The sequence below is a fragment of the Perca flavescens genome, chromosome 6, assembly GCF_004354835.1.
Source record: "Perca flavescens isolate YP-PL-M2 chromosome 6, PFLA_1.0, whole genome shotgun sequence".
NCBI lineage: Eukaryota > Metazoa > Chordata > Actinopteri > Perciformes > Percidae > Perca > Perca flavescens.
In genome coordinates this window covers 30,728,266-30,750,160 of record NC_041336.1, presented here as the reverse complement: position 1 = coordinate 30,750,160, position 21,895 = coordinate 30,728,266, and the positions used below count along the sequence as shown (strand labels likewise).

Below are 21,895 nucleotides of genomic sequence, written 5' to 3'. Positions count from 1 at the left end.
TGTGTGTGTGTGTGTGTGTGTGTGTGTGTGTGTGTGGGGGAGCTGTGTTGTGCTTTTCTCTCTGTGCTGTCCTCTCTCTCTGAGTTGTCTCCACCGCCCTCCCCCATTGGAAAAAAATATTCTAAAAAATGATGATTGTTTAGATACACCATTTGAAGAAAAAAAAAAAGTTTTTATCGCTACAAAGGAGCTTGCTACCAGCTTGTAACAGGTATGCTTAATTCAAGAGACCATGGGATGTTAATGTACGTTACTCAGCAACAGGTGAAAATAGGGGCAAGGTTGCACAATAACGTTAAAATGATTTGAACTTTTAGAGAGGAAGTGAATTACCTGTATGTGTGAAAACAGCTTTATCTCACGCATCCGTTTTGTTGTTGTTGAATATATAACCCCACCCCAAAAAAAAAATAAAATAAAATTTAGGGTAGGGAAAACACTCAAACCAATTTATATTTCCACAAAATTGGCTTGAATAATCATAATGGTATACATGCCCCGTGTGTGTGTGTGTGCGTGCGTGTGCGTATGAGTCAAAACAAAATAAAACTTGTTTTGAACAATTTATTTGTCATCTGCAGATTGATTTTAAATAGAGGGAGAAAAAAATCAATATAAATCTTAAATCGGATTTATTTATTTTTTTAAATCGGGGATTTTATTTTTAGGCCATATCGCCCAGCCCTACTGTTTACATATTCTGTTATGTTTTGCACATTCAGGAAGTGCCATTTGCTCAGTGCTGTAGTTTTATGTATCCAATTTATTTAGTATTAGAACACTGCAGAATGGTTTGTTTTTGAAGCTTGAAAAGCTATGAATTAAATATCCTACATGGCTTTAATAGAAAAATCTATTTGACGCATCGTGATGCATCGAGATATCGAATTGAATCGCTGACATGATAAACAATGATAATAGCCTCGGGGAAGAAACTTGATTTGGTGGAACATGTGGACCTACAAAAGTTGTTTTAGTCATGCAGAAAACTAAAATTAGGGCCATTTGGCGGACTTGTAGGAAGTGGTACGTCGTGGCTATAGACTACTGTTGGAATAATGCCTCCTCTTCACTCCAAAGATCCACCACTAGTAGCATATGTAGCTCTGATTGTTTGGAACATACTAAACCACATACAGATCAAGTGGATAATGCTGTGAATCCAAGCTGCCTACAGCTGCTATCCCCCATTAGGAAGCAAGCTAAACATGTTCCAGAACCACATAATAAGCCTACAGGGTGTGGCAATTAATACCAAATGTATTTCCAGTAAATCCTTTATTTGATTTTTGGCCAGGATTTGTCTCCCCCTCCTCCTGTCTCTTGAGCCCCACCAAAACTACTTACTGACACAACCAGTGTAGTCATTGTACTATTTTGACAATTGAGCAAAGAAGTGCTGGTTCCCCCCTACTTTGTTATTCTTACCGCCATGGAATCTCCATTTATCCTTGAGAGCCAGAATGCCTCCAGGCCTTCGCCAGCATGTCCCACCTCAGCGGGCAGACAGGCCAGAGGGGATCATGGGAAGCTTAGTCCAGAGTTTTGTCATGGAATCTGAGCGGAATAGGAAGCTCATTGTAGCGGGGCTGACTATGAAGATGAATGTTTATGTCCGATTAGCGATGCATGCTCCAATCATGGGAGAGTGGTAATGGAAGACTGGCGGGCTTAGCCCTGATCCGGCTGCCGAGCCGGGACACATGTAGCGACACATGAGCCGCCCCCCTGATGGCACCCAGGAAACCGAGCACACTGACACATTAGGTTAAATACTGTCGTAACCCTGCCAGTGTTGTTTATTGTTCCTTCAGTCCAATGGATTTCATATATTTACCGTTTATTTAGAATAAACTGTCAATGGTTTTGAAAGCTGATATTTTGTTTTTTGAAAATAAAATGTTAGTGCTAATATTTAGTATTTTTTTGTATTTTAAAATGTGACCTAGTCGTGTCATAACCCTGCAAGTGTTTATTGTTCTTCAGTCAAATGTATTTAACCCTTGTGTTTTCTTCCCGTCGACTATGCTACTTTTTGTATTTCTGAGTCAAAATTAGAAATTTAAACTTCTATCCCGATGTTTTTGTCCCTTTTCCCAACGTTTTTGTCACATTTTTCCAATTTGTTTGTCACTTTTTCCGTCTTTTTGTTATTGTTTTTCCCACCACATTTTTAAAACTTTTCCCAACATTTTTAAAACTTTTTTCAAGGTTCTTTTATCCGTTCTTTTTCAAATGCTATGAAAATTGAATAAAACATCCAAATTCAATAAAAGTAGTGAACTGATCATTTATTTTACTTGAGAAGAGCGTTGTATGGAACCATCCACGTAATCTTTTTTGACAATTTGGTTTAAAGAAACCGGGGAAAATGGGTCAATTTGACCATGAGGACAACAGGTGGGTCAATATAGATTTACTAATTATTAAGAATAAACTGTCAATGGTTTTGAAGCGTCGTTTGGTCGTGGCTTGGTAGCGTTGCATTTCCCCCCCGACTCATTTCCTGGTTCTCCTTCTCCATAACAACATGAAATCAAGGAGAGGGTTAACTTTTCCTTCTGCAGATTTCCCACCGTGGTCAGAAAGAACAGGGGAGACACTTTGTTTCTCTCACTATGACTCTAGAGTCACTACTCGCTCCGAAGATAATCACTGTCAATCTCTCACTCGCTCTACCACACACTCCCCAGCACACATACACATGCCAGCCCTGTTATTCTCTTAAAGAGATCGACGCACACACCAACGCACCAGTATAAACTTCAGGCCACTTACGTAGACTACGGCGTAAGCTCTGCGTGGAGCCTCCACAGGACCATAAATCACGCTTAAGTCATGCCCAGTGCAAACGTAAACACTCACTCACAGAAAGTGAAGAACACTTTTGTGTTTTTTTTATTTTGTTTGTTTAGTTTATTTGAACCCCCTTGCCTGATGAAAAGAATGTGTGGTTGAACTTTTCTTTCTCTGGATGACTCAGGTACATGGTTCAGTGGGCGAGCCATGGTGGTTATGGGTGGAGGATCCCATCAATGATCACATCTACCACTCGGAGCACTTACTCCTGCAGAAGAAACAGGTTAGTTTTTCTTTTATCTTGGACCCAGTGGTGGAATGGAACTAAGTACATTTACTCAAGTACTGTACTTAAGCACTTGAGTCTTTTCTTTTCATGCCACTTTCTACTCCGCTACATTCATCTGACAACTTTAGTTACTTTATAAATTTAGATTTTTGCACACAAAACACATTATTTTGTTATTATAAATGAAACTACCTAACTATATAACGTCCAGCTGAAATGATTAGACCATTAAACACACAACTGTTTGGATCCTTTCTAGTTTCTAAAATGGGAGGATTTTTCTGCATTGAGTACTTTTACTTTTAATACTACTTAAATACTTTTAATTAAGTAATATTTTCCATGCATGACTTTTACTTGTAGCCTACCAGAGTATTTTTACTGTGTGGTATTAGTAGTTTTACTTGTGTAAAGGACCTAAATAATCTGCAGCTTCCTGTCACCAAGTTTTACACTAGGGACAGATGGGAGAGGAGGAAAAAAAAGAAGAGAAGCAGAGGGCATGCAGAGAGAGAGAGAGAGAGAGAGAGAGAAAGAGAAAGTGAGAGAGAGTGCAAGAGGGAGGAGGTCAACACAGAGAGAGAGAGAGGGGAAGGAGGTTGACACACAGAGAGAGAGAGAGAGAGAGAGAGACTTTTGATTATAACTGTTAATTATAACATCTCACTTATAAAAACGGCATTATACACTTAACAATTATAGGGTTGGGCATCGTTTGGATTTTAATGATTCTGATTCCAATTCCGATTCTTCCTTTCGATTTCGGTTCTTATCGATTCTCGATTCCGATTCTTTGAGTGGTGGAGTTGAAATGGGTCACATGCTTATTTCACAAATAAAAGGAAAGTTTTATTTTAATTCAATGGTGGTTTGCAGTTTTACAGCTTTTTCAACGTAAAATAAAGCCAGACTAGAGCGCCGCTTACTGTGCTCCATGGCTCAAACGCAACAAGCACCTGGCTGCTACAGAAACCAAAACTTAAGTATGTTAAATTGGGAAGTGATGATCAGATTTGAAACCAAATCCTCCAAACGATTCCAATAAAGAAACGATTCCAATGGAATTGTAATTTTTTAAACTATTCCGATTAGGAATCGGTTCTCGATGCCCAACCCTACTTAACAACCTATACACTTAAAATCAACCCAGCTTGTTAACCCACACACTCACAACTTCTCACTCGCACAGCCACACATTCATACACCTTAAGTAACAATTCCAATGCAGGACTTTTACTTGTAAATCTGAATACTTCTTCCACCCCTGCTTGGCCCTGAGTTGTACATTGTGATTGATGTGTGTTATGTTGTTTACTCTCCCTTTTATGAGTGTGTGTGTATGTGTTCCTCCATGCAGGTGGTAACAGAAGAGCCCCAGCACATAGTGTTCACCATCCCCATCTTTGAGCCGTTGCCCTCCCAGTACTACATCAGGGCAGTGTCTGACCGCTGGCTCGGCGCCGAGGCCGTCTGCATCATTAACTTTCAGAACCTCATCTTGCCTGAGAGACACCCCCCACACACTGGTACACACACTCACACACACACAGATTTGTGTACGTTTATGATGGGACAACAGGGATTTGACTTAACTTGATTTTGAAATGCTGATACGAAGTCTGTTATTCAGTCCGAGTACCACCAACAGTTAGTGGAATGTTTGACACTGTTGAATGTTTCCAGCTGTTACGTATATTCCAGATGCTGCCATCCCTTGTTTACTGCCTACTCTAGTCCAGTCAGTGGTGGAAGAACTCAGAAGTAGCTGTGTCACAATGTAAAAATGTTCCATTCCAAGTGAAAGCCCTGCATTTAAAATCCTGTATTATCAGCAAAATACAAGAGTAGTAAAAAGTCCCCTGTCACTGATTGTGTGATTTGTTGGGGGGCATGCATGGATGATAGTCTTAATTAGCTTTGTAGCAACTCATTTGGCAACAGCTTGAATGTAACGGAAGTTCATTAATATCAAAAAGTTACACACTAAAGCTTTAAGAAAAAGATTGTGGTTAAAACACTCCCGGGGAACAAACGAGCGTTTCCTGGGTGAAAGTATTTTGTTTTCGCCAGGAAGTGAACTCCGCTCTCTGACTTGAAAGCGCTGTTTTTTTCATGAAATTGCAACCTGTATATATATATATATATATATATATATATATATATATATATAAATATAAACAGGTTACAACACACACACTTGATATTTAACATTTTTGGGACTAAAAAAAGATATTCAAATGCAAAAAAACTCATGGACCTCTGAAAGGGTTTTTATGTGAAATTTGCATCTAACAAAGTACCAAGTAACTAAAGCTGTTAAATAAATATATTATACACACAATGACAGTAGTTCCCTCAGAAATGTGAAGGAGTAGAAGTAATGCAAGCCATATAGCCGGGTACTTGTACTTAACTCAAGTATAGTACTTGTACCACTGACTTTTTCTGTCTGCACGTGTATTCACCCTAGGCTGTATGTGCACAAGCCCAGTTTAGTCCGCACAGAATCGCACCGGGTTGTTAACATTTGTTTGTGCTGCATGCTTGCAGCACGGACAGTTGTTATTGTAGCTGATTAAAGATAACTCAGGCATAAAGTAACAAGACATTTTACTACAAAAATACTAGGGTTGATGTCATTTACAGTAACAGTGTGCGCCAAAGACCACTGACACGTTTTTGAACTGTAAAATGTCCCGCTCAGTATGTATCTTTTTAATTCATTGAAAAGTAATAATAATCTAAGGGATCCATACAAGATTGGTTGTTTATGTTATCTGTTCATGTCTTCAAAAAAGTTCTATTGGCCAATATATTGTTATCAGATTTTTAGACTCCCAAATATCAGTGTCGATCAAACAGCAGCCTTGATTTGACTGTTTACTTTCATCAAAACCTATCACTCTTCTGCTGATGCAAACTGGAGATTTCCTGCTACTTTTTCACATTAAAAGCTTTATTCTGAGGAATCAGTGGGAGGCTTTTAAAGCGAGTTAACTATATGAATGCAATGCAGGGATTTTCATGCATAGTGGAACATAAACTTGAATATGAGTGCTCATTAACTCAAGCCTAATAACATTTTTGTTGATCAAATTGTCAGAAATAACAGGAAAATGCATTGATTTCTGTCAAATAAGGTAACACAGACTCATTGCCTTTACTGTACGCAGACCGCTCATTCTAACTGTTGTGTGACGCCCAATTTAATGGAAGTAATCATTGATTTTACCTGAAGAACCTATGGAACCATCAGTGATATTTCTGGGCAATTTGGTTGAAAGAAACCCATATTTCAGTATTAAAAAAACTTTGACGTGGCCGGTTAGCTCAGTTGGTAGAGCGGGCGCACATATGCAGAGGTTTATTCCTCGACGCAGAAGGTCCAGGGTTCGAATCTGACCTGTGATGGCTTTCCTGCATGCCTTCCCCCCCCCCTCCCCTCCCCCACCCCCTTCATGTCTCAGCTTTCCTATCCTATCCAATAATAATAAATAAAATGCCCCAAAAAAAAAAAAGAAAAGCGGCTCACCACCACAACATGGAAGCTGCATGGAGACATCAAAACCCCATATAAAATGGAGAACAAAAGCATCTAATCCTCCCATACTCCACTCATTCACTATTCCAGACTGTAAGAAAAGAACCGGCTTATTATTTCTGACCACATTTCCCCTCAGTAAGGCCAGACACAATTATAGCAGCTATCAGGGTTGAACCCCACAGCACAGAGGAGATCATATCACAGGCTGAAGGAAGGGCACTGTTTGCCAATAGACAAAAAGGAAGAAAAAAATCAGCTCTAATCAATGTTTTCATATGAAACAAACAACGCTTTACCAGACCTTCCTTCACAGCGCTGTGGAGGATGGTCTAGCTAGTCCACACAGCATTCCTAGATGGGAGAAAAACCTGCTTTGGTTTATTGGCATTTCTTTAAATAATCGTCATGGGCGGTGCAAGCCCCGGACAGAGCCCACGGTGCCGCTGCAGAATAGCCTCAGGAAGGAACTTGTTTTGGTGGAATAGTACATTCAAAAGTTGTTTTAGTCGTGCAACAGAAAACTCCGATTGGACAGATAGTCTAGCTAGCTGTCTGGATTTACCCTGCAGAGATCTGAGGAGCAGTTAACCATAGTCCTCATAAACGCCAACACAAAGAAAGAGGAAGGTAACGGACATCCGGCCTAAAAGAAGGACATCCGGCGGAATTTCCGGCGGCACCGGAGCAATCCCGGAAGTGGAACATCGTCGATATAGATTAGTGTAATATAGAAGAGGCAGTGATGAACCCACAGAGAACTCACTACCAGTTTCTACCTGTTACATTTACAACTGGGGAACTCAGATGCTTTTGAAAACTCAGATATACCCAACTTGGCGCTTTTTAATACAGAAGTGCTCCAAACCAAATGACATGACATGTCAGCCAAAGTCCATCACTAAATGGACCCAAATTAAACCGATAATTTAATAGATAGTATAATGTTTTCAATGCTCAGTGTTTTTAACCCTCACACGACCAACTCTGCAGACATACAGCCATTGTCTGATGTTGTGCGATAATATGACCTTTGCAGGTTGTGAGGAATAAAATGGTTCTAATCTCTACCATCCATCTTATGTGACGGGATCACAGCGTTATCACTCAACCCTCTCTTTTAGCTCAGCAGGCAGCTGTTTTCAGATTCTCTAATAATCCCACTGTGCACAATAGGGGAAAAACATCTATTTTTGCGATTTTTCTGCCAGATATTGCGATTACAGTTCGATTTGCAATTATTTTTTTTTTGAGTATAGCTAATGTTTAATATTCACTGTGGAACAGATAAAATATGTCATGGAGCATTATAATATGAGACACTATCAAAACTGCTCTATATTCTTATGCAAGGATGAGAACATAGATGTTTTTTCCATTAATAAGCATGGAACAGCTAAAGTTATGAGAAAAATCATTCCAATAAAAAAAATCAGTACTTTGCTGTAAACTGAAATGTCTGATATGCCTCAGTTCGATATCAGCATCTACATATTGCACCTTCTGCAATCAATAAATTAATACAAAATAAAAGAAAAATCCACTGAAAATAGGACATTTCTGGAAACAATCTATGATATGTAACATTATCCCAGCATTTATCTTATGGAAACCAGTAAATATAATAATACAAAGAGGAATAAAAAAATGTTAAACCAAATGTTACACCAAACATTCAACTAAATATTGCACATTCGATTAATCGCGGTCTTCCTGATTAGCTAATCGCTTTCTTTCAAATCGCAATTTTAATTTGAAAGTGATTACTCGTTCAGCCCTAGTGCACGACCTGCTCAGCAGCAAACAGCAGTCAGACACAGTTAGAGACTAGATGGTGAACATAGTGGAGCATTTGGCAGCTAAAGAGCCAGATATTTCCCTTAGGTGTTGGTAGAGAATAGGGCTGCGCGATGTCAGGAAAATATCTAATTGGGATTATTTTGACTAATATTGCAATTTGCAACATGATTGACGGTATTTGAGGGAATGATCACTTTTGTAACGTTGTTCTCGTATTCATTGAAAACTATTCAAACTAAAAAGATGTCAATGATTGTAGTGTGTGATTTATGCAAGGATCTGTACCAAACAACAGATTTGTGTCTTTAGTCTGTAGGATAGGATTTGGAGGCTGGAACGTCTCTGCAGCCCCACAATGCTTTATTCTAAATGGTTTGCAGGGTTTCCCCCAGAATAGTTGTTATGCCTGGAGGCAATTGTTATTGTTGTTTTTTTTCGACGAGGGCCCGACTGGGGCCAGTCCCAGACTGATGGCAGCATTAATGTAGAGCCCAATAGTTTCTTTGATGCCAAATAATGGACAGTATTGTGAAATTGATAATTTAAAAAAGCTATAAGACAGATTTCATAGGGCCCTACATTAAGTCAGTGCTAAAAGCTAACTGGAGATTTGAAAATATGAATATGTCTAAGTTTCCAACCGATCTGCCCCACTGTAACTGTAGTTTAAACCCGTTAAAAATACATTTAAAAAGGGGATTGCGTAGTTTTTATACAAACCTTTATTTTTTCTTTGATTAGATCGGCACTGGCTGACACTTTAACAAATGCGTATCATACTATCAGCATCACAGTTTACTTGATATTGTAATTGCATGTCATGAAAGTGAAAAAAAAATAATCTTCTTAGCCATGTATTACTTTAATGTTAGCTGGCTTTTTGTAGTCAATGGTGTACAATATATACAGCACTATATCTGGGTTTGTTATTTAAACACCTATCTTTTGTCATTAATGGTATTTTTGTTGTTATTCGTGCTTAAATATTATTTGTGGCTCTAAACATTAGCCATAGTAAGCACATAAAACAGTAAGGGAATTTGTTTTTAAGAAAATTATAGATGAATACACTTCTGATCTCTGGCTTTTATAATGCTGAAATAGAAGCACACTGAGGGTGTGTTTTAACCTATTTCAAACCCATTTTTTTAATCTTCATTTTGATGTGAATTAATGCCAGCTATTTTCCCAGGGTACAGGAATTGTAACTTTCAGTCAGTGTTCTTAACATTTTTTTGATGTACCCCAATTTTTGCTGTCATGAAAGAAAAAAGAAAACACCCAGATTAATCTTCTCCCATTACTCTTTCCCTCTCAGAGCTGCTGGACCTGCAGCCGTTGCCGGTGACGGCGCTGGGTAACCGCGAGTATGAGAGCCTGTACAAGTTCACTCACTTCAACCCCATCCAGACTCAGATCTTCCACACGCTGTATCACACCGACACTAACGTCCTGCTGGGGGCGCCAACGGGCTCTGGAAAAACCATCGCCGCAGAGATGGCCATGTTCCGGGTCTTCAACAAGTATCCAACCTCTAAGGTTTGACCCCGCTGGCTCCATCCCTTTTACTGATGAATGAATGAATCCTTAGCTGATTATTGTGATCTGTTTAACTCTTTAGAAAAATGAGGTCAATAAAACTGTAAATGTCACGGAAAGGAGGAAGGATTAGGACCAAAAAAAAGTTATAAAAAAAACATATCCAGGCACTCAAGGTTGGTTACAAAAAGTGATAAAAGGCCTTTAACCCTTGTGTTGTCTTCCCGTCGACCATGAACTTGAAAAGTAAGAATAAGCTAAATAAATAAATACTCTTAAGCTACTGTCCATCCAGTATATTGATGATGATATGAATGATGATATCAAACGCTATTAGCTTTTCAAGTGATCAGAACAAAACTAAAACAAGTTAATACAAAATGATACACTACCCGTCAATAATTTGACTAACTACTCATTAGTTACATCTCTGCTCAAGGTTATGATGGCGGCCCAAGTCAAATTGTAATTTCCCCACTGGGGATCAATAAAAAGTATAAATTAATAAATAAAAAATGTATTTAAGCCATATTTTTAGAAACCCAGCCAGTTATTTAATTCACTGTTGCCTAAGGTGGCTAAAGAGAAGCCCAACTGAAGGGATGCTTAGAGATGCCCCAACACGGAAAGTAGTGGTATTATAGTTCCAGTTTACATCCAGCCTAGGGGAATCTGGCAGTGTTTTGTTTCCATTGAATGGCTGTTTGGTATGGTATGTATTTGTCGCTTCATCGCTATTTGTGATCAGGTGGTGTACATCGCCCCCCTGAAAGCCCTGGTCAGAGAGAGGATTGAGGACTGGAAAATCAGGATTGAGGAAAAACTGGGGAAGAAGTAAGTGAAAGCAGAGACACTATAACCTCACTAAGTGGATGACATCACACAGTGGCAGAATGATTTCATGGATCGGTTTACAGCTGTTAGTTGGCATGGACTGCTGGGAGACATACTGTAGGGTTTACACATTTATTTTTTAACAAAAGTATTGTGTTTATTTATGTCTTATTTTATGCCATATGTGAGGGTACAATTGGAATGATATCCCTGAACGCAGATCCTTTACATAAAGCTTTAGTGCATAACTTTTTGATATTATTGAACGGCCCTTACATTCAAGCCATTGCCAAATGAGTTGCTACAAAGCTAATTAAGACTATCAACTCCACACAACTCTCTGTATTTCTCAGTATGGCTATGTTCAGAAGATTGTGGCGTCCAGCGACTTTCGCGCGCAGAAACTCAAGTGTAGATAATTACCTCTTCTGAAGAGTCCATCATGTTTTTTTAATCCTCCATGTCCTCCTTGGCTACTAGCAACTGCGTGGAAGAGGGGGGGGTGGAGCGATCACAGAAGGCTTGTATCATGTGGATGCGCCGACAGTGTTGTTGTCATTACTTAGAATTCCTCATAGGGGAGACAGAAACTACGCACTATAGCTTTAAGTAAAAGTACTAATACCACACTGTAAAAATACTCTGTTATAAATTAAAGCCCTGCATTGAAAATGTTGCTTGAGTAAAAGTATGTAAGCATCATCAGGAAAATGTTCTTAAAGTATTAAAAGGAAAAGTACTCCTCACATTTTAGAAACGGGAAACAATCCAGTGTCTAAGTGTTTAACCCATTCAAACCTGATCACACATCTGTGTGTGTTTACCTTTAAGACCTGATCACACATCTGTGTGTTTACCTTTAAGACCTGAACACGCATCTGCGTCATATTTGTTGTTTATAGATTTTTTTTAAATGCAGTTGAAGATTATGGCCAAGAAAGTCAGTCAAGTTGAAAGCCAAAGAAGTAAGCTCTCAAATGCTTTTTATTTCATGTTTTTATCTGCTGTAGAGCCTGAGAAATTAAGATTTTAGTAGGCTTTTTACAAATATTTCTGGAAACCCTTAAGTTTTGGAAGGGGGTTTACAGAAAAGTACTTAGGCATAAAAAGGCCTTTTTTAGCAGGCGTTTTAGGCCTAAATGGGTTAATTGTTTTATTTCAGCTGTACTTGTAGGCCTATATATTATTGGGTAGTTTAATTTATAATTAAACATATTTTATAACCTACATGTGTTTTGTGTGCAAAAATCTTAATGTGTAAAATAACTAGTAACTAAAGCTGTCAGATGAATGTAGTGGCGCAAAAAGTACAATATTTCCCTCAGAAATATGGTGGAGTAGAAGTACAAAGTGGCATGCAAAGAAAAGGGTAAAGTGCAAGTGCCTCAACATTTGTACTTTAAGTACAGTATTTGAGTAAATATACTTAGTTGCATTCCACCACTGCCTGGATGAATACAATCTGAGTAAAGAATATTGTATGTAATACATGTGATGTAAATGTAGGAGTGATGACAGAAAGGAGCTGGCTAATGCCTTTCCTTGTCCCTGTCTGTGTGCAGAGTGGTGGAACTGACGGGTGACGTGACTCCAGACATGAGAGCTATAGCACAGGCGGACCTCATCGTCACCACACCGGAGAAGTGGGACGGAGTGAGCAGAAGCTGGCAGAACAGAAGCTACGTTCAGAAAGTAGCCATTCTCATCATCGATGAGATCCACCTGCTGGGTGAGAGTCTGTGAGATTTGGTTCCATTTTGTAGGTCACACAGTCTCGATCCTACCTGAACTCTCTTTTTAATCTATTTATTTTGTTTGGGTTTTTTTAAACCTGAAATCTTTTCAGGCCGTAGCAAGCCTAGTGGAAAGGGTTCTTTTTTTTTTTTTTTTAAAGTGGACCTTGTTGCAGTTTTTCCCTCATTTTGCATTTAATTATAAAGTTCATATACTTTATTTTGATGTCCTTGGCCTCACTTATTTTGCTATGAGTGCATAAAGTTAGTTGCGTGGATTGTTGATAGTGGATGTAGACGTTAGATTGTGACATGCCAGAGATGTTCACAAGTCATTTTTTGGAAGTCCAAGTCAAGTCTCAAGTCTTTGAGCTTGAGTCCAAGTCAAGTCTAAAGTCTTTTTCCACGAGTCCAAGTCAAGTCTCAAGTCTCTGGCCATCTGATCTGTCCCTAACTTTGTAATGTTAAATCTTATGATTTCAAAGCATGTAGCTGTTGGCTTACTGCCACTGTTTACGAAGTTATTGAAAGCAAAACTAATGACAAAAGGCACAACTCCGGGAGGCCTTGGTGTCGCCATTGGCAATGCATTTTTTTTTTATATGTGAGTGCGCGCACATAAGGCATAGCGCATGGCATGGCAAAGGGCAGGGGACATGCAGCTCGTCGTATGTTTCCCCATCATATATGCGCCAATAAAAGAAAATAGAAATACATGAATGAATTTAGATTTAAGAAGCAATAATTGCATGAAAACAGGTTGTTGACGAGTCTCGAAGCTCGAGTCTGAGTCAAGTCTGAAGTCAGCTGTTTGTGCGACTTAAGTGCGACTTGAGTCCGAGTCTCAGACTCAAGTCCCCATCTCTGCTTCATGTTACGTGCCAGTTATCACGTTCACAAAAGTGGTGCTTTTAACAAGATTAGGGCTTCGGTTTGGTATAGAATTATTGGCCGTCGTTAAATAAACTTAAACTATGGACTTTTGGCAGTGAGGTGGGGGGTGTTTTCGAACCACTCGAACCCCTCCTGTCTATGGGCCTGCTTTTGTAGATTAAAGCTGACCACCTGCATTTTGTGCCAATAGTCTTCAGTTCCTGAAAAAAATGTATCCAGAAAATTTTGTTGACAAAAATAGCTTTTTTTATTGTGACCAAGAAAGCAACGGTGCAGCTCATTGCACGTATTTACAAGCGCAAGAATGGATGAGATGCTGCAAGAGAAAAGGAGTAACAACAATACACAATAGAGCCTGCAGATAACTGCAGTTGGAATAAACTGATGCATACGTTTTTTTAAGATTGTGTGTGGCATTTTTAGGCATTTATTTGATAGGACAGCTTAGACACAAAAGGGGAGAGACAGGGGGAATGACTCGAGCAAAGGGCCGCAGGTCCAACACCTTCTCACTCCCATCTTTCTTTGTGTTGTAATTCTAATCTCTAATGGATTTCTGAGGACTATGGTTAACTGCTCCTCAGATCTCTGCAGGGTAAATCCAGACAGCTAGCTAGACTATCTGTCCAATCTGAGTTTTCTGTTGCACGACTAAAACAACTTTTTGAACGTACACATGTTCCACCAAAACAAGTTCCTTCCCGAGGCTATTTTGCAGCAGCACCGTGGCGCTGCCACTCAGACGATTGTGATTGGTTTAAAGAACTGCCAATAAACCAGAGCACGTTTTTCTCCCATCCCGGAATGCTGTGTGGACTAGCCAGACCCTCCTCCACAGTGCTCTGGAGGAAGGTCTAGCAATGCCAGACTATACCAAACATATCCAAAATTATTATGCATGTTACTGTCTATCAGAGGCTAATATTTCCGAATCCATACCAGTGTAAGAGCACTAAATGTAACTTTTTCTACATAAATATTCTGATTTGACTGTACCATGTGTCTGTTTGCAGGTGAGGACAGAGGTCCAGTGTTGGAGGTCATTGTGTCCAGGACCAACTTCATCTCCTCTCACACTTCTAGAAGTGTCCGAGTCGTCGGCCTGTCCACAGCTCTGGCCAATGCTCGAGACCTCGCCGACTGGCTGGGAATCGGACAGGTCAGATACCCATGGCACCAAAAACACAAAGCAGTACTATTTGTAGTACCAGGCTTAATAATACGTTGTCAGTATATTCTTGTTACCTTCTGACTCCTTGTTCATCCGTTAGCTGCAGGGATCATGTTCATAGCCTCCCGTGTTTGAGGAATACGGAGATTGGTTTTGTGTACCAAGAACACTGCTGCAGCGAAGCCAGCCACAAAACCCAGTCTTTGTCTCGCTCAGTATTTTCATGGTTCATCTGCCTCCTCATATCTGATTAAATGTATAAAATAATAGCAAACAGATCCTTTTGGCCTCGAGTTAATGTGGTAGTTTAGCTCGACAATCATCTGTGTCTGGATGCCATGACGTTCTAATCATCAGGAATGACTGCAGCGATGCGGATGGATGAGCTTGAAGCAGAGAATAGCATCAAAACGATACAAAGAAGACTTATTGAAATCATTTGACTGATATGTTTTTATACTGAAGGTCAATTTGATAGTTTACACACAAAAAATATGCATCATCATCAGCAGCAGATTATTGTTACATTATTTTTAAATTGTCTGTTCTCAACATCGTATGCTAGGTATTGCTATCTGGTTCCAACGGCACTCTTTGGGCCCTATTTTAACGATCTAAGGGCACAGCGTGAAGCGCCTGGCGCAGGTGCGTTTAGGGCGTGTACAAATCCACTTTTGCTAGTTTAATGGCGGAAAAGGGTCAGGCGCATGGTTCAAAAGGGTTGCACTTAGTGTCTTGATTAATCCTAGGTGTGTTTTGGGCGTAACATGCAATAAACCAATCAGTGTCATCTCCCATTCCCTTTAAAAGCCAGGCGCGTTTGTACCTTGGCGCATTGCTATTATGATGGTGGATCTGCTCAGCAGGAAAGAGAGATATTCAGGAGAAGAAACTGATCTGCTTGTGCGTGAAGTGAAAGCGTGCAACCAGATCATATATGGCACAAGCACTATGCCACCAAAACTCCACGAGGTGAAGCAGGCGTAAAAATAAAAATGAAATGCTGCGTTATCGACTTTAGACCAGGTTTTTGTTGGTCAATGGCGCGATCACTTTCTGCTGCCTCAAGATAGCAATATGCCAAGAATGCACCTGAACACACCTCACTGTAAGACCAGCACACTCATGGGCGCACAGATGGGCGCAGGTGCATTTGCTATTTAAATGACAGGATTAAAGCTGTCTATATTCACTGTTTACATATCTATGAATTTGACTATTTCCAGGTCCAAATATGTTTAAAATGTGTTAAAGATTTGTTTATTTTTTCTCTGATGAAAAGCATTTTTTATCTGAACGACCTGCACGATGCTACGACGTGTAGCGTTAGATAGCCAATCAGCAGCATTATTAGATCTTGCTAGAAGCACGCTGCCTGCTTATTGGCTCACTGGCGCTGATGAGAGGTATTGAAATTTGGTATTGAACGACGATGCATTTTTTCGACACTAAGAAGCCAAATCAGTCGGTGCCTGAAAAGTATTGAATTCGGTCCTCATCCCTAATGGTCAGACACATTTCCAAATACTGTGACTTGACTTTCGCTCTGCTGCCAGATCTGTAGAGAGGCCGTGTTAGCATCCAGCTTTGGCTGTTTGCCATCCATATATCTGACTGGCTGGCTGCTGTTGGGTCTGAGCTGCTAGATTTATTAGCTGCCCAATCCATTAGCCAGGCTTTAAAGATGTCTGTAGACATGCAGCAGCCCTTAACACAATACACACCAAGTAATGCACCATACTCTTTACAACATCCTATAACACACTTTGGGTTTAATTCTGTTCACACACTGCAACATATCCCCTTATCACACAATAAACACAGCAGACCCATCAAAGGTTGAACACAACCGAGCAGAGTGCAGCAGTGGCCTGCTGCTCTGGGCCTCAGTGACAGTGACAGACAGTTTACATTACAGCCAGATGGGGCTTCACACCTGCTCACATTAAATCTCTTCTCTTTTTTCTTACCCCCCCCCCTTCTCTGTGTAACAGGTGGGTTTGTTTAACTTCCGTCCGTCTGTTCGCCCTGTACCGCTGGAAGTTCACATCCATGGTTTCCCAGGGCAACACTACTGCCCCCGCATGGCCAGCATGAACAAGCCTACTTTCCAAGGTACAGCTCCACATCCACATGTACACACATGATTTACTCATGCCTTGTGTGCATTTATACGTACAGTATGTCCATTTGATTTGTTGGTGGCCTTTCATGCAGCTGGCTGTAGGTAAAGTTACTGCTGCAAACGATCAACACACAGCACAGCAACCACGATACCGTTTATCCTTTTTCCTTCTCAGCGCCACCTTTCCCTTTTCTTTTTTGGCTTTCCATCATTAGACTCACACACTGTCTGTTAACATTACCGATTGACTTCCAAACGTGCGGCCGGGAAGTGCAGCCGATGCCCGCGGCACACACAGACACACACACGCACACACACAGACACATCGCTGCTCGCGGCACATACAGACACACACCCACCACACACACACACAGACACACCGCTGCCCACGGCACACACAGACACACAAAAACACACCGCTGCCCGGCTCTGTGTCGCAGTTACTCTGTAAAATTAGACCACCAACTACGGCTGACCTGACGGAGCTCCACGACCGGCAGCTCATGGTGCTCTGTACCCAGCCTCTGTGTCACCTTTTCTGGGGTAACTGAACCACTAACTACCACTTACCTGGAGCACCACGACCGGCAGCTCGCGATGAAATGTGAAAAGTGTCAGCATTCCCTGTACAGCCTGGAACACTGCATTTACAACCGAGATACATTTTCAGTATCCTTGAAAAACTTCTAAACTTTCTTCTTTGTAATTCTAGTGGAAATGCACAGCTCGCAGCTAAACTAGGGAGTGAAATCTGCGCGACCTACATTCAGAACGCCAGCTGGTCTCAGACCAGTGGTCTGTATGTACATTTTGGGGCGTGACAAAGGTACCAGTTAAGGCACAGCCACCGAGTTGACGTCAACTGTTAGCTTCATTGGGATTCGCCCGTTTTCAGCGGCAGTTTCAAATAGTGAGATTTGCAGAGGAAAGAGGTCAATGGGACTTTGAGGTTCTCTGTATGCCCATTTCACCCACCGAACTGTCGTTATTCAACTATGACAAGGTAAACTCGGTTTTGCCTTCTATCAACCCTTTAAATGTCTGCATGTGTGCTGCTGCCACGAGAAAAGGCAGTTTGAAACACCCAAAATAATTCTTAAATCGTTCCTGGAGCAGTAATAAATAGTCAATACATGGTATGTGAAACTTGTGTATACATCTTTACAGCGATACGCAGCCACTCCCCAGCCAAGCCAGTGCTGATTTTTGTCTCATCACGACGGCAAACTCGACTGACCGCCCTGGACCTCATCGCCTTCCTGGCCACAGAGGACAACCCCAAACAGTGGCTGCACCAGGACGAGAGAGAGGTACTGTACTGTACACCAACACTGCACGTACACAAGAGGCCTAGCGCGAGCAGCATGTTAGCAGAGCAGAAGCAGCAGATTCAGTCTTCCGTCTACATGCTCAGACACAGTATTTATTTTTTTAAAGATATTTTTTTTTGTCATTAACGGCCTTTAATTAATAGGATAGCTTATTATAGACAGGAAAGGGGAGAGAAAGGGGGGACGACATGCAGCAAAGGGCCACGTGTCGGACTCTAACGCAGGCTGCTGCCAAGGGCTCAGCATACATGGGGCGCACACTCTACTGGGTGAGCTTAAGGTCGCCCCCTCCCAGGCACAGTATTGAGAGTAGGTCATCCAAGTTTTGAGTCACTGTAGTTACACAGGTAAAACAGAAGATAGTAGATTTGAAAACGTGATGAACCATAAGCATCATGTGGCTCAGTACTGTTTGCCGGACTTTGTCCTTACATATCAGTCCCTCCAGGAATTTGCAACCTTTTTTTCAGATTGTTGCGGCCCAAAATGCCTTATTTTGCGGGAGCTTTTGTAAAATAATTGCGATAAAATTTGCAATGTCTTCTGTATTTTTGTTGCGATGAAATGCGGGGCGGAGTGAAAATTGCCAAAAAAAAAAATCTTTTTTCTTTAAAAATAAAAGGACGTGCGTTTCAGTCTCAGGGTGATCTGAGCGGCAGCCCCGTGCAGTATTGAAACAGCAGCAGTTTCTAGCGACTTTATAGTGAAAAATCGTAACAGCATACTTTGACGTAAAAATGTGTACGAGTTGGCAGGACGGTCTTGATTGTTCTGCGCGGTCTTTTCGCTCAACACTTTGCTGGTAAATGTGAGCTGTTGGAGTCACACACGTCTCATCTTCATACCAGAAACAAGAAAATTAATTTGGCGTCAATGCCACCTTGGCAAATACTCACGCTTGGTCAGTAGTGGGAGTCACGGGAAGCTCTGGTTATTGGTCAATATTTGCAGGGACGTTGCGGGGTCGCACCAAATTCACAGCGATTGGTTGAATTTGTGTGAATTGTTGCGATCGCGACATTGCAAATTCCTGGAGGGACTGACATATAGCTCATGTAGGCAGATTATAAGCTCTGCGGGCAACAACATCACATTCAGGGACTTTGCTAGAGACATGAGTGTAGAGAACACTTGGTGCAAATATTAGCAGATGTGTCCGTCGTTGTCTTATGCATTTCCTTCTATCCACTTCTAATGTGTATTTCCATAGATGTCCTTTTCTTTTGCTCTCTCTCCCCACTCTTGCTGAATTGTGCTGATGCTCCATTTCTCTGTGTTAGTGCGGGTTTAAGTGCAATTACAGATGGAATTCAAACCAACTTGTGCCGGAAAAGCCTGTGTCATCCTCCATTATATTGTCTGTGCATACCTTAGGATCAGTTCAAGATGGGATCAAATGACTCCGCTGGGTTCACATTTGAAAAAGTATGCTAATATTATTACAACACTTGGATATCCAGGCCCGATAGAGCATGGACTGTACTGTAATTACAGAGGGGGGGATTTGTAGTCTCATCTCTGTCAGAAACATAGCACCATTTTAATCTAGTTACTTAATGTATACTATAGTTGACATTTAACTTTCATTCTTGTCTAATGTTGCATTAATTTGCCCAGTTAGCAGCAGTGCCTAATCTCCTGTTCTGACATACACAATCAAAATACTGGAGAATTGATAGCATGCTAGATATTGTAAATTTAACCTCAATTCACATGCTGCCACCGGCTGCCAAGACTTGGGCTCAAAAGGCGTCCAGCAGTATGACACTAGTGAGTTGAGCAAGTTTCAACATGATTATTTTCAACTTTTAAGGTGATCTGTTAGGGTTGGGTATTGAAACCTTGCCGTAATGTAACCAAATAACAACACAGATTTTGGTGCCTCATTTTGCTGCCACTTAAATGCCTGCGCTGCTCTCTGGTGCTATGAAACGCACGTTACAGGCAATAGAAGCATCACTGCACGTGGAGCTAGTTAAAACTACACTTGTCAGCAGGTAACGTTAGCCTACCATTAGCAAGTAGCTGGCTTAAACATGTTCAAAATGCTGAATGCTAAACGTTCTAACATGTTGCTGTATTTCATTAGAAAGGATTCAAACAACGGGACATACAATAGTTTGCAGCTAAAGACACAGAGTAGCCTAGCTGCACTTTAAAACACCATGACCGTTGTAGAACAAACAACACAGATGGTACTTAATGGTGCTTTCACTTGCACCTTGTAAGCTCATGGTGCATTCTAGTGCACCTTGAGAAACTCAAGCCGTTAGTGTAAAGTATCATTCTGCCATCTAGTGGTTCTTCTTTTTGTTTGTTTTTAACAGCAATTGATTAAATGATTTAAATTTGAACAAATGGCCTTCGCAATAAAAAAAGCCATTATTTAATGTTGCCAACTGTCGTTTTGTGCCCTTCTATATATTCTAGTATTGGTTCAGGCATGGTTTAAGCACTGGCACAGTTTAAAAGTATAATTTTAGCACCGGTATCTGCGAAACAAAGAAACGATAAACAACATTACCTCTGATGTGTTGGAGCGCTAACAAATGACGCTCGTCTTGATTTCCTTCGGAATGAGTCTGCAAAATAGGACCCACCCCCATCAGATACTTGGACCAAGAGCACATACCTATGGGACCACCATATCAGTTATATTGTAGTTTAAACAACACAGTGCAGTGTAAATATACTACACATTGCATCAGGCTTTCGGAAAGTGCATTTAAATAATAAATAAATAATCTTTAGAAGCTAACAACATAGTCGTTGATGGTGACTATTTTCCCAGAATAACACATTCATTTTAAAGTTTAAATTTTTATTAACTATGGTTCAATCCGTCTAAATTCAGTTTAAATCAAATTTATTTATATAGCGTCAAATCATTACAGAAGTTATCTCAAGACACTTTTCATATAGAGCAGGTCTAGACCATACTCTCTAATTTGCAGAGACCCAACTTCCCATGAGCAAGCAGTGTGACTGTGACAAGGAAACCTTAAGATCCTTTAACAAGTAGAAACTTGGTTTAAATTAAGCCTTAAGAAGAAATGCTACATATATAAGATATAAAATGTACAATCAGTATTTTTGAGACATAGGAATGCTGTAATTTCCATCAACAAGCTAAATGGCAAAGCATCACTGAGCTTTCAGTTGTGTGCCACTGGGTCATAAATATTCCGTATTGCTCGGTGACACACAGGGCCATTGTTGTATAGCTCCATACAGGATGATCTTCTAGAGGAAAGTATCCCTAATCTTTCCTAAAATTTGGCAGAGAAAGACCAACAGGCAAGGAAGAATCACTTCCTGACTATTTCAGTCATCACCTTCTCTGTTTACTATACACGGAGTAGTATTATTAATTCAATGGTATATTCAAGTTTAAAAATGTTACGATGCGTAAAAAAAATACATATGGATTCAAATATGACACAAAGTCCTGAATTTTTCTTCTTCTAAACCCTGAACATACACTGTCTCAATGCAAATATGTACCGTCTTATTACATAGGCCCAGTTTCTATATGTGTGTGTGCACAGCGTCCCCAGCCTCTGTGTGTGTTCCGCTGACATATGTTGCTGCCTGCTGTTTCTCTCTGCGCTGGCCCGTGTAGCAGCTCAGCTCCCTGCTGTTTGACTGACAGGCTTCTGCCGATGGCTGCTTAACTCTCACCGGGGGTCACCCAATGCCTCATATCCCCTCTCTGACCTGACAGCTCTTTCTTCCTCCTCCTTCTCTTCTCTCAGGGCTGGATTTTCACTTTCCCCTTCCATTCTCTTACTTATTACCTCACATTGTAATTTTCAATTGATTAGATGGAATATGTGAAA

General features: G+C 40.6%; 1 protein-coding gene across 3 annotated transcripts in view; it reads left to right on the top strand.

Annotated features, from left to right (window-relative positions):
- Positions 1-21,895, top strand: part of ascc3 (activating signal cointegrator 1 complex subunit 3) — a 193,100-nt gene that overhangs the window by 142,846 nt on the left and 28,359 nt on the right. For all 3 annotated transcript variants that reach the window (XM_028579494.1, XM_028579493.1, XM_028579495.1), the window contains exons 23-30: positions 2,984-3,082; positions 4,446-4,614; positions 9,748-9,968; positions 10,717-10,802; positions 12,365-12,531; positions 14,443-14,588; positions 16,595-16,715; positions 17,893-18,035. In XM_028579494.1, coding sequence (XP_028435295.1) covers positions 2,984-3,082; positions 4,446-4,614; positions 9,748-9,968; positions 10,717-10,802; positions 12,365-12,531; positions 14,443-14,588; positions 16,595-16,715; positions 17,893-18,035 — 1,152 coding nt within the window. The remainder of the gene's footprint in view (positions 1-2,983; positions 3,083-4,445; positions 4,615-9,747; positions 9,969-10,716; positions 10,803-12,364; positions 12,532-14,442; positions 14,589-16,594; positions 16,716-17,892; positions 18,036-21,895) is intronic.